The following is a 12472-nucleotide window of genomic DNA, read 5'->3' as shown; positions in this document are numbered from 1 at the left end:
ACTGCCATGCATGGCTGGATGGGGAATTTTGGAAGGTCCACAAGTCTTAAAGTTGCCAAGGTTGGAAAGCCTGGACTAGAGGCAATGAGCCAGGGAAGCACCTAAGCAATAGGAGTGGATCTGAACAAATCTGAGCAGGATTAGGTCTGATTAGTCCCTAAATGGGAGAAAATCAGCAAATTCAGGCTGTGCATTAGGAAAGGATATGTGGGGGGGGGGAGGAATCATCAAAGGCACAACTAGCAAACTGTTTCTATACTGTTGCTAAGAAAACTGCAGGGATGTCTTCTTGTAGTCACCTTAGATATAATTCAGTTTTATCTTCACCTTTTATATGAACTCCAATTCTCACAAGCATTACACTGTATATAATGGAGCATAGGACTCCACTGATTTTGGCTCTTATTGATAGATGTAGAATATTTTGTTCTGCTTTTCCCAATATTGCTAATCACTATGTCTTGTAACAATAAACTTCTTTAATTACTATTTCTTTGTCTGTTCCACCAATGTAATTTATTGCCTAAATAAATGCATTCTGATCTTGCAGCATTTATTTAGACAATACCCATAAAATACAAACTTTCTAAACAATGTCTGTATATGACACCTGTTCACTTTCTACCTGTTATACATGTGCTAAGCAGGCAATGCTTCGTACAGAAAAGATAGGTGGGGGGGGGAAAGGCTATGATCACCCTACATTCTAAAAGTATAAGTATTTTGAAACTTTATTAACTTTATTAGGATAAACGAATGAATTTGGCGCAGTGGCAGAGAGATATCAATGAATGGTCCTGATATGCTAGACCTAAGATTCCATCTTTGAAAGGCAAAACGGCAACTTGATTCTGGTCATTCAGCAAGGCCAAAGGGGAGCATCTCTGGCAAGCAGTTCTTTTCAATTTAGATCTATTAGTTCTTAACAAGCAACTAATCCTTATTGCCCATTTGTCAAAGAATGGGTTTTCTCAATATTGTTCCATTTAAATTTAAATTTCATATAATTCAGAGGAGAAACCATTTCTTTCCCTTTTTTTGTTCCCCAAGTCATCATCATCAACAGCCTAATTGCAGGCAATCCCATTAGGTATTATGCTTTGCGGTAATGATACACAAATGGAAACAAACAACATGAAATGATCAATAATAATGTAGTTTCAGAATCAATTATAAAACAATTAGTCTAAAGAAATTAATCTTCCCTCACACAACAATGCCCTAATGAACTTTAGCAAAAAGCTTCTAGCGGAAACAAAAAACCCTCTGAAGAATAGAACTAAAGACATTTCTGTTCAGGGGAATTAATTTAACACAATACCTATGCATAAAAGAACTCTTTTGCTTCCTTAAAAGCATTCATTAATTATTCATTCAGATTTCACATTCTATATCCCATTAGCTTTATATCTGCAAAGTTGTTGATGACCACTTATTACGGCCAAATAATTAGGGCTTTTATTCTCTATGGCACAATGGAAAAATTATCAATTGCTTAAAAAAAATTAATCCAGAATATGAAAGTAAACTTAAGCAGTTTTTCCATATCTCATAGGATGATATCATATATTCACTGAATCCATTTATGAAATCACTTGTTCCACTGATATTCACAGAAGCAGTGAAGCACCAATTCTGACATGTAAATAATAATTAATGCCTGATTCTTAAATTTTCTAATTTGAGATCAGCAACCTATATACTGCTGAACAATAACAGTATCTCTAGGAATCATGGCCAGTAGTGAAGGATGCTGAAAGTTATACATTTAGCAGCATCTGCAATACAACATCAAAAAATGGGAAATTAATAATCTTCCAGTTATTCCAATAGTTTTTAATGTCAATTAACCAACATGGTCCAATGTGAGAGATGCTGGAATTTTGGCACAGAAATACATCTGATACAAAAAGTGATACAAATGTGTTCTGTATGATACACTTACTTATGATTTACTTATTACTCATCAATCACCTCACCATATAGTCTGGTTTAAATAAAACATACTACTGTAGACTAAAATACAGCTGGTTAGATTATGTTTCAGTTTTATACTTTTACTACTCATCCTATGAGTTCAATGTTCAATTGCTTGGCTAAAAGGGTTAATTATCATCTTTCATGAGATCGATAATGATTCCTAATTTTGTCTGGATTGGATATATTCTACCATGCAAAGCAAAATTTAAATAGTAAATGCAAATAACTTGAAAAAGGACTCATCCAGAAGGGTCTGTAATTTTGTATTTATTTTAATAAATGTTTAATTCCTGGTATGGATGAAGGCTTAAGCAGCTAAAATGCTATAAAAGAGAGAGGCTGGATCATCTTTAAAATGCTAACAAGGAGAGACTAATCACTTTAAAGGATTTTCTCACCTTTTTATAGTTCATTTCCATTTATCAAGAATATCAGGTAAATGCAAATAATATATATTTCTAGAATCTTAGTAGCAAAGCAAGAAGCGCAGAATAAGTTCTATTAATTTATCTGGAAATAAATCCAATTCAAATGTATGTCACAGCTAAGGCTTTTGAATTTACAGGCCTACCTCACAACATAGGACATAGCCCCAGGCAGATTATTACATTGTCAGTCATGTGAAAAAAAGGGAGGAGAAAACTAGAGAGTATCCATTGTTTATTTTTTCTATAAATTACTGTAAACCCATTCCTCTATAAGAGTTGCTTGTATTTTGGACCACAGGAAAACTTTGCAGCAGGACTGTTTGCTCTGAAGACTACTAAAAAGAACATGCAGACTTTAAGGTAAATGAATATAACGCATTACCTGAAATACAAATTGAAATATATAATTTTAATTAAAAGATGCTTTTCTATGACATTCTGCCATTTTCCCCATCTGTATGTAATTGACACTGCTATATGGATATTATTACTATTTTTCCTCTGAGAGCAGTTGAACAGGTCCATGCAGTTTTCTTGGCAAGGTTTTTCAGAAGTGACTTGCCTTCTTGGCTTTGTGCCTAAGGCAAGACTAGAATTCATGACCTCCCAGGTTCTAGCTTGGTGCTTTAACCATAATATCAGACTGGCTCTCATGAGTGTTAAAATGTTTAGATATTAATAGTTTTTATTATTTATTTTTATTAATGTATTTTTCTATTAATATATATTGTGACTGAAAGATGTTTGAAAATTATGACAAAAATGTCCTAAAATTACTCTTATGGTTTCTGCTTGTTTAGAACCTTCCATTTCATTTTTTTGATGACCATGACAGTATATGTAATCCAGATGGCATATGGTAAGTAAATTTATGCAATATAATTTTAATTGTCTCAGACCATCAAAAGGTCCCCTTTTTGATGGTCTGAGACAATTTTTGATTCCTTGTAAAGCTTAACAAATGCAGTGTTGAGCCCTATTAGCCTTACTTCCTTTTTTAATACAGAGCTTTTAGCCAGAATAGGATTGAAATACAAATGGCTACTGGTCCTCAATAGCTAGAGACCTAGGAACTGGGGAAAGGATAATTAGTGTCTTCCCCCCACTCCTGTCACACCTACTTTGGAAAAAATAGAAGTCCTGAATTTGTCCTTATTTTCTATATATTGGAGTGGGCACAAATGCAATGCTATCCACTTAAAAGTTATCATATGTTGAATCTTAAATAGAAGGAGTTCTAAACAGCAACTTCATTATTTTTGTCCATCTTTGGAGTTGGACTTTGGAGTCCTCCCTTGGAGTTTTTCCATCCCCATTTCATTGATAAAATTCATCAAAACTAGCTTAGGAAATGCATGAAATGCATATGTTTTCTTAATGTAAAAAATCATCTAATAAAAACACAAGGGCTGAGAATCGTAGCCCTGGAAGGGCAGTAGTATGGGCATTACTGAATTTTATGTGTTTCTTCTCTTTTAAAAGCTTGTGAGAGCGAAGACTGTGACCATGATGCCCCAAGTTTGGGGGATAGGAATCATGCTCTGAAAACCTTTAATATTCTCAATCAACTCAATTCTGAAAAGAGGAGGAACAATCCATCCAACGTTATACCTTTCATCGGGATCACAGATAGTAAGTTTTTGCAAAGTGCTATAGATTTTTATGTTTGGTTGTAAGCCACCCAGAGAATTTCAGCTGTTGTGTGATTAAAAAAAACAAACAAACCCCAAACATTACTAAATGTCCAGCTGGATGTTCTCAGGAGGAAAAACTTTAGGAAAAAATTGGGATGAGCAAAAAGGCACTTTTTCCTTTTTTTTTTTTTTTTTGTTTACATTTATACCCCGCCCTTCTCCGAAGACTCAGGGCGGCTTACAATGTATAGGGCAATAGTCTCATTCTATTTGTATATATTTACAAAGTCAACTTATTGCCCCCCCAACAATCTGGGTCCTCATTTTACCTACCTTATAAAGGATGGAAGGCTGAGTCAACCTTGGGCCGGGCTCGAACCTGCAGTAATTGCAGGCTTTGTGTTCTTAATAACAGGCCTTACCAGGCAGAGCTAAACCGGCCCTAAGCCACAATTAAATGCATTCATGACCTATCACCTAACAGTTCACATAGGGTAGTATGAAGTTATTTGAGCCAGGACCTAGGTTCAAGTCCACCCCCAGTCCTGTAAATCCAGTAGGTATTTTCATGTAGGCCAGCCAATTTACAGTGCTGTTATGGAAAAAAGAGAATGCTGTATATGTTACCTGAATTCTTAAAAGAAAGATGGAATTTAATTCCATGATACTAATAAACTAAGTTGTAAACTATAATTTATATACCACAGCAGCTGGGTACAAGTAATGGTTTGATGTAAGATTAACACCTAATAAGTGACTGACCCAGTGGTGTGTACTGAACTGTGTAATTGAGGATTTAAACTTAAGGTTTCCTTGATTTCTAGAGATACTCATTTCTGTTACTATAGTAGCCAATGTTTGTCCATTGATATAAGCATTATCCAATTATCTGGGAATTTTGCCTTCAACAGCACAATTTGTGTTAAGAACACAGTTTGGGAAGTTATACTAACTGAAAAAGTGTATCCTGTCATGTTAATAACAGGATATAACAACAACAACTGAGTTATATAAAACGGTATGTAACTATACTGGGTATATTCTAATTGGCATTAAGATATGCTCTGTCTAGTGGGTTTTATGCAGTTAGAGCAGGTTTGCATTAAATGTTATTTAAAGGTACCTTCCAGTCTGATCCTAATAGTTTTATACTAATAGTTTTATACTAACTGTATCAGAATTGGAAGGTGCCTTTAAATATTGTTTAATGCAACCCTTTCCCAACTGCATAAAAGCCACTAGATAGAGCATCTCTTAATATCAACTATTGTGCCTAACAATGTGCCTAGATTCACATATTGTGCTAAATCAAAAAAGCAGATTATAAAGTACAGGACTGTGGCTGTTTGGAACTATGTTATGAATTAATTCAATGTATGAACCAAGCCTCTAGGAAAATTCAGATACTCAGATATCTGATTAGTTGCTGCTTGACATCTTTTTAAACAACTCCTAAAAACATTTTAAAAATCAGATTTACTGGTTCATAGAAATCAAGCAAAGTCATTAATCAATTATGCTAATCAAGGATCTTTTCTTCCAGATTAAATTGTCTCTATTAAATACACAGGCTTTAGATAATGTAACATGTGTGCTTAGTAAATTTCAATTTCCTAAAGGAAAAGTGTTGTTCCATAGAATGTTCTTTTGTTATTATAAAAACTTATAAAAAGTTGATTGCTTTCTAACTTCCATATAAAAATTGGAACTTTTTATGTTGACGTCCATATTAACAGCAAGGTTATTTGTTATCTATGATTTATACAGAATTTCTGAATTTTTAAAATATTTTGTATTCCAGCATTCTTCCACAAAAGCCCTAAGAAAAATTATATTGTACCTATTTTGCAAGGGAGAAATGGCTGTTGAGATAATGACTTTCTTGAGATAACAGTGAATTTACAGATGGATAGCATTCAAAAATATATTCCCTGTAAACAATCTTTTTACACCAGCCTTCCATCAAGCTTGTGCCTTCTATTATTTCTTGGACTGTAATTTTCAGCATCTTCATAAACCCAATGACCACCAATATATCTCTGAACGATAGTATTTGTAATCTAGCGCTTCTGGAGGTGGTCAGATTCAGAAGTTTGTTCACCATATATTGATAACTACATAAGATTTCCTAGCATTTTGAAACATTCATGACATCTTCCATTTATTGTTATCTATAGAATAGTAACGAATACTCTTTTCCTCCATTAGCTGCATGCCTTAACTATGTAATGAATTCACTCCTTTTCATGAGCAACTTTGCTGCACAGGATGCTTGAATGGTCGTTATAATATGCCATGCCATTCCTACAGTGTTAATAGCTAGTCAGAATGGCTCCTGTTTCTGGATCTGAACTTTGATAAGTACAAAAAATCACTGATGGCCAGCCAGGACATCACATAATCTTGAATTTATGTAACAATTGCTTGTCATGCTATTATATAGTATACCATTGGTTCAAAAAAAAAAGACAAGTGTCTATTCTATGGATTAATTACAAGTCACCTCAGGTTTTGGGGATTTCTAATAAATTTGAAACCATCTGAAATCTTTACTCCCTCCTCCCTTTTTTTTTTTTTAAGAAATAGAACTCTGATGTTTCATAAGTTTAAATTTCTTTTCATGAATTAATATCATCAAAGCATTTTGGTAAATTAGATCCACAGTACAGCATGACCAAAATTTCATAAAGTTTCTTAATTGTTCAATTGATCCATACTGGACCACATGTAAGAATATGCATGTGGCTAAAATTTCTTCTACTTTTACTAGAGAATGAAACTGTTCTGTGCAATGTTACAAAAAGTCTAGTCTTTTGTACAGAACACTCACTAAAAAGTAACTCATTCTTTGTATTTGAAGACAAATCTACAGACCATAGCTTCCACAAACCTGTTCTCTCTTTGTTTTATAATTTATTTATTTTCAGTTTATGCATTAGAAAATTTTTATCCCAACTTTATTATTTTAGAAGTAATTCAAGGCAGCAAACATAAGTGATACTCCTTATTCCTCCCACAATGACAACTCTGGTGTGAGTTGGCCTGAGTTGGGCCCAGAGTCACCAAGCTGGCTTTCATGTCTAAGGTGGGACTAGAACTCACAATTCTCCTGGTTTCAAGTCTGGTGTCTTAACAGCTAGACCAAAGTGGCTAATAAAATTTAGAAGGGCACTTAACTCTACAAAATGGGCACAGCAGAAGATATATAGTGGATTTTTTATCATATGTAGCAGCTTCTTGTTTGCAGGACAGTAAGAAGGTCTGTTTTTTTACAGAAATTTGATATACTTTTTATGATTTTCTCCCCATTTATTTCTAGCAAGCAAATTGAACAAACACTGCTGCAAAAATGGAGGAACTTGTTTCCTGGGAACTTTTTGTATATGCCCAAAACATTTCAGTGGGAGATACTGTGAATATGATACAAGGATCAGGTATGTAAAAGTTCTCTGTCTCTGGGATCCATCGAGCATTGTGCTAGCTGACTTTTCCACATCCAACTATCACGAATAATCCTGTCCCCTTCTTCTTCCCTTCTTCCTTTTTCAAATCTGCTCCAGAAAAAATGAGTTGGGTGGAGGGAGAGCTGGAGTGGTGCAGCATGTAAATAACATTAGTGGCATCATTTGTCCTGGGGAATTTATTTATTGTGTTTTATCCACTTTTTCTTCAAGGCAACATTCAGGGAAAAAGACCTCCTTTGGATGAGTGTTTCCCGGGCTTGACATCTTTAAGATAAGTGGACTTCAACTCCCAGAAGCTGGCTGGGGACTTCTGGGAGTTGAAATCCATCCATCTTAAAAAGCTGCCAAAGTTGAGAGACACTGATTTAGATAATTCCTACAGTAACAACCCTTAAGGTAGATCAGGGATCTCCAACCTTGGTCCCTTTAAGACTTGTGGGCTTCTGGGAGTTGAAGTCCACAAGTCTTAAAGGGACCAAGGTTGGTGACCCCTGAAGTAGATGATGCTGAGAGAAATTTACTTGGCCCAATTCATCCAGTGAGCTCTACAATCAAAGGGAGTTCTGCAATTATCTCTTCAGTTTAACTCTATCTGACCTGATACCTCCATTATCCTTGAACTAAAATTCTCTTTATTTTCCAATAATCAAGCTAATTCAATTCTAATACACCTCTCAAAATTGAGCACTAAAGACTTTTATTATGAAGAGCAGCTCCCAACGAAAGCAAATGTAGTATTTACTTAGTCATATTTTGGAATTAAGGCTAATTTTGCATTTCCCTCTCCCACTTTTTTATTTATTTTACTTTATTCAATTTGGATGCTGCCTGACTTCTAGTGACAGTTTATGTTTCTATATGTTGTTGATTCCTGTCAGTCCTGTGGGTATTTCCTTTTGTAGGCACCATCATAAGTGGTGATGGATTGTCACAGAAGTAGATGGAATGGTTTGCTAGCTGGCTGCCTGCCTAGTTGTTGTTTTAACAAAAGGGATGCTTACTCAAAAGTTCACCCTTGCTTCTGAAGAGAAAAGTCTCCCTTTTGCGATTTTATGGGGTTTTCTGAGAACCTCTGGAACTCATTGCAAGCTCCCATTTACTAAAATATTGTGATTTCTTAGGAATTGTGGTTCTCTCGGACATGGTGAATGGTCTCAAGAAGAATGCCAATTATGTCGCTGTATTTATGGGACTCTGGAATGCCTACCTAATGTTCACAAGCAAGGATGTGGTAAGAAGCAATTGAATTACTACTCTGAAAGCTGAATTAATTACTGAAGTAATTACTGAATTACTACTCTGAAAGCTGAATTTCCTAATTAGTTCCTTGTTCCTTTACTCAGTGCTTAAATTAAAATTTTTCACGCCAGTGAAAAATTGGTTTGAGTACCTATATGGAGTAAAGGGAGGGAAATAATTATGAGGGAAGCTGAAATATCTGCATGCCACAGAGATCTGCATGCCACAGAAAAATTTAATTTCTCCTCCAGTTTTGTCTGTTAATCTCATGGAAAGAAAATATTAATTACTGACATCCTTCTCATTTAGAGTCTGCTGGTTCCAGATGACCTGGACATTCAAAGAGAGCCTTTAGCTGTAAGTACTAGTTTTTATTGTCTTAAGACAGTATGGGCAAAGAAAAAGATTGCAGAGATTAAAAGTACTTAAAATACTTAAAAGTTATTTAAGTATTTATAGCAGTTCAGCAGTTTGAGTAATTTAACAGTTCAGAAATGGGACACATCCTTGCTATATTAAATCCTAGAGGAAAGGCAGGAAACAAATCTAATAAATATAGCATGACCTTTCCTCATGACCTTGAAGTCATCTCATCCCCAGCTATCCTCTTTTCACAGTACAAGTTTTGCTAGGAATGCAATCTGGCACATGTCATGGATGATATGGTTGATCATGCATTTGGGTTAAGAAGTACCCAAATCTGATAGGTAACTTTTGGATGCTACATAGGCTCACACCCCACTGCTACCATCCTACATAGATAGGCTCACACTCCACTGCTACCACCCTCATGACCATGTTGGTTTCTTTGGGCATCTACTCATATTATTTCTGAGTGGCACTTTTCATAGCAGTTATCAGCTCTTCCATATTCTCTTTATCTTCATGGATTCAGTGTTCTATTGAAAAAAACATTAGACTTTTGCTTAAATGTGTCTCATGCTATCCTGAAAGTGTGCCAGTTCTGTGCCAGACAGCTTAAAGGTTCTGTTCTACATTGCTGGATCCAGTGGGCAACATTTTCTTTTATTTGCACAACTTTCACTATATTCTATAACGGTATGTGAGAAAAACCTTAAGAGAGGATGAAAAAATGTTACCTAGGGAATGGTTAAATAAGAGAAGTCATAGCTCACATCTGCAGAATGGGCACAAAAAGAAACTGAGAAGAAATCTTCCCAGCTTCTCAGGCTGTTAAGGGGGGGGGGGGGGGGCAGGAGCCTTACAACAAAGTAGTTAGCTCATCTAGTGATGTTTCCTGTCTGGTTTATCTGGGAAGAGTGACATCATCCTTGTTCCCCAACCTTAATGTAGCTATGGGCTATGACCTCTCTGATCTAAGCATTCCCTAAGCAGCATTTCCTCACCCTGTCTCTCAAGGTTTTTCTCACATACCATTGTACATTCTGAGGATTTAACAACTGTTGCCTTGATGGCTCAGTGCTCCTAAGATGACTCTCATGCAGTTGCAGCTCTTATGGTTGTTTATTCAATGAACTATAGCTATTTATGTCACCTTTAGTAATAGGAAGTAGAGACAGCATCATTTTACCTACTCCATTCTGGTTCTGAGATGCTGATTAGGGTGTCCCCTACTCTTCAAACCTCCTTGTCATTGGTGGGGCTGAGTACCTTAAGTTCACATGATGAATTAATCATTTTGTGGTTTTGTTCAAAAAAGTTTAATTTCTAGTAGATTTTAAATTAAGTTCTTAAAATAGGTTCAGTCTACAGGCTAAACTAATTTTTAATGCATTTTTCTTAAATGCTCCTAAAAAGGATTTTTAAAAAAGGCAAAAACAAGGAACAAAGAAGAGAGATAAGTGCTAAACTAAAAATTTGTGTGCATCCTGCTTCCAAAATATAATAGTTTTGCAGAAATTAAATTTGATTATTTGTGACTTTGGGCAGATTCATATAGTTTATCTGACAACAGTACAGAACTGACCTTTTCCCAGTTTTTTGAACGTTTTATAATTATTAGATCTCCTAGTGGTCTCCTATCCAAGAACTTTATTCTGCTTTGCTTTTTCAAAATCAGCCAAGTTTTGCTAGATTCTGCACCTGAGCTGGGATCCAAATTAGAAAAAAATTCGGAAACAGAGATTGGAAAATGTGCCCAATTCAAATAGGGGACATGCTATATTGTCAATTCTTCAAGGTCATGAATATTTGTTAATGTCTTATCTGAAACATTTCTCCTTTCCATTTGAGTTTGCCATCATTGGCAGCTTTCATTAGAGGCATTGCCTTGTGACCTACTGCCAAGGGAGTCTAAATTAATGGTAACATGAGACTAGGCCTTTAACAGCATGAACCCTGTGGGATTTCTTCAGATCAAGGCCAAGTTGATTCCATTCCAAATGAGTTTTAGGTAGGCAGCTAAAAAAGCCGAATCCAAATTTTAAGATTATTCGTAGGGCCTTTCCCCCTTCGCTAAACCAGGTATGGGCGTGGCCAGCGCATGATGCATCTGGCTTGTGGGCCATGAGTTTAACAGCCCTGGTTTAGAAGGTGGGTTGCAAAATTTGCTAACATGCTGAAGTAAAATCTCTGAGAAATGACTTCATTCCTAATCCCATGAATAAAATTAAATAGAAATAGTGGTTATACAATAAATATTGAAATTAAGGGAAATAATACTATGTTAGGAAAAATCTTGCAGGTATCTGGGTATCAAACAACCTGAACTTTTAAAAGGTCCATGCAACAAAGTAGGGAGCAACAAAGTAGGGAGAGGCACTGTGGTCTAGTGATTAAAGTACTAGATTAGAAACTAGGAGTTTTAGTCCTCCCTTAGGCACAAAAGCTTGTTGGGTGATTTTGAGCCAATCAATCTCCTTCAGCCTAATCTACCTCATAGGGTTATTGTTATAAGGAAATTAGGAAGTGGAAGAACTGTGCAAACTGCTTTAAACTATAGAAAATAAAGGCATGGTATAAATTTAATTCAATGCAGTAAACACAATGGAACAAGCTTCTGAAGAAAAAATTGTATTTAATGCTTTTTATATTAACAACCCCTGTCCCAACCTACTCTTCAGCATTATGTTCTGCTTCCCAGTTAAATCTACAACTATCACTCTGATTGTTTAATTCGTCTGCATGAAAAAAGTGGCACTTCACATAAAAGACATTCCAGGAAATTTGCATATGAATATCTCAAAATGCTATTAATCATTTTATAAACTTTTCTGTTGGAACAATGCTTTGCAAATCCTCAAGGAGTTTTTAGTTCTTTTTGAGTTCTTACTTCACTACTTAGCTCAAGATAAGAATAGTCAGAGTCTGAGAGATCCCTACAAAAGCAAGCCGTGAATTTTATTTCTCATCAAGGTAACATATGTTTTTTATAAATTTGTTGCTCTTCAGATCCTTCAAAGGAGAAATTACTTCAACTCAATCTTGAAACCAGATCTGAATGTGAACACATTTCTACAGGACATGAGACATATCTTTGGAAATCTTCATTATTTCCTCCCATGACTGACAGGATAAATTGGAAGAAAGTTAGTTCTTTCTTCAGCTATTTTATTTGACAGTTTGCATCATAAGCATACCTGTTTCTTATAAACATTTGGGCCCTGGACAGTTACTTCGAAAGATATCACTTGTATATTGTAGTGACAAAACACAATTTCCGAAACATGTTCAAAGTGATCAAAGATCAGATCCTGTTTGTTTCATATCAGAATTTGGAGGGCAACAGTCTAGAATACATGTCCAT

At 35.5% G+C, this 12472-nt stretch overlaps 1 protein-coding gene across 1 annotated transcript; it reads left to right on the top strand.

Moving 5' to 3' along the window:
• The first annotated feature begins 3236 nt into the window (after window positions 1-3236).
• LOC131190715 (cryptic protein-like) lies at window positions 3237-9081 on the top strand. The gene is made up of 5 exons (XM_058168070.1): window positions 3237-3267; window positions 3891-4040; window positions 7362-7476; window positions 8628-8737; window positions 9055-9081. Exons 1-5 carry the CDS (start codon window positions 3237-3239, stop codon window positions 9072-9074), a joined length of 426 nt encoding a protein of 141 aa, XP_058024053.1. The 3' UTR covers window positions 9075-9081.
• The last annotated feature ends 3391 nt before the right edge of the window (window positions 9082-12472 follow it).

This window comes from Ahaetulla prasina, chromosome 2 (genome assembly GCF_028640845.1).
Source record: "Ahaetulla prasina isolate Xishuangbanna chromosome 2, ASM2864084v1, whole genome shotgun sequence".
NCBI lineage: Eukaryota > Metazoa > Chordata > Lepidosauria > Squamata > Colubridae > Ahaetulla > Ahaetulla prasina.
Note: the sequence above shows the minus strand (reverse complement) of the source record. Positions and strands in the feature narration are given on the sequence as shown.

Excerpts from the sequence above, each read along its gene's own strand:
- LOC131190715 (XM_058168070.1), top strand. The coding sequence starts at position 3,237 with ATGACAGTATATGTAATCCAGATGGCATATG. Across the intron at positions 3,268-3,890 it reads TGTAATCCAGATGGCATATG|CTTGTGAGAGCGAAGACTGT; the intron begins GTAAGTAAATTT and ends CTCTTTTAAAAG. Across the intron at positions 8,738-9,054 it reads TGTTCACAAGCAAGGATGTG|AGTCTGCTGGTTCCAGATGA; the intron begins GTAAGAAGCAAT and ends CTTCTCATTTAG.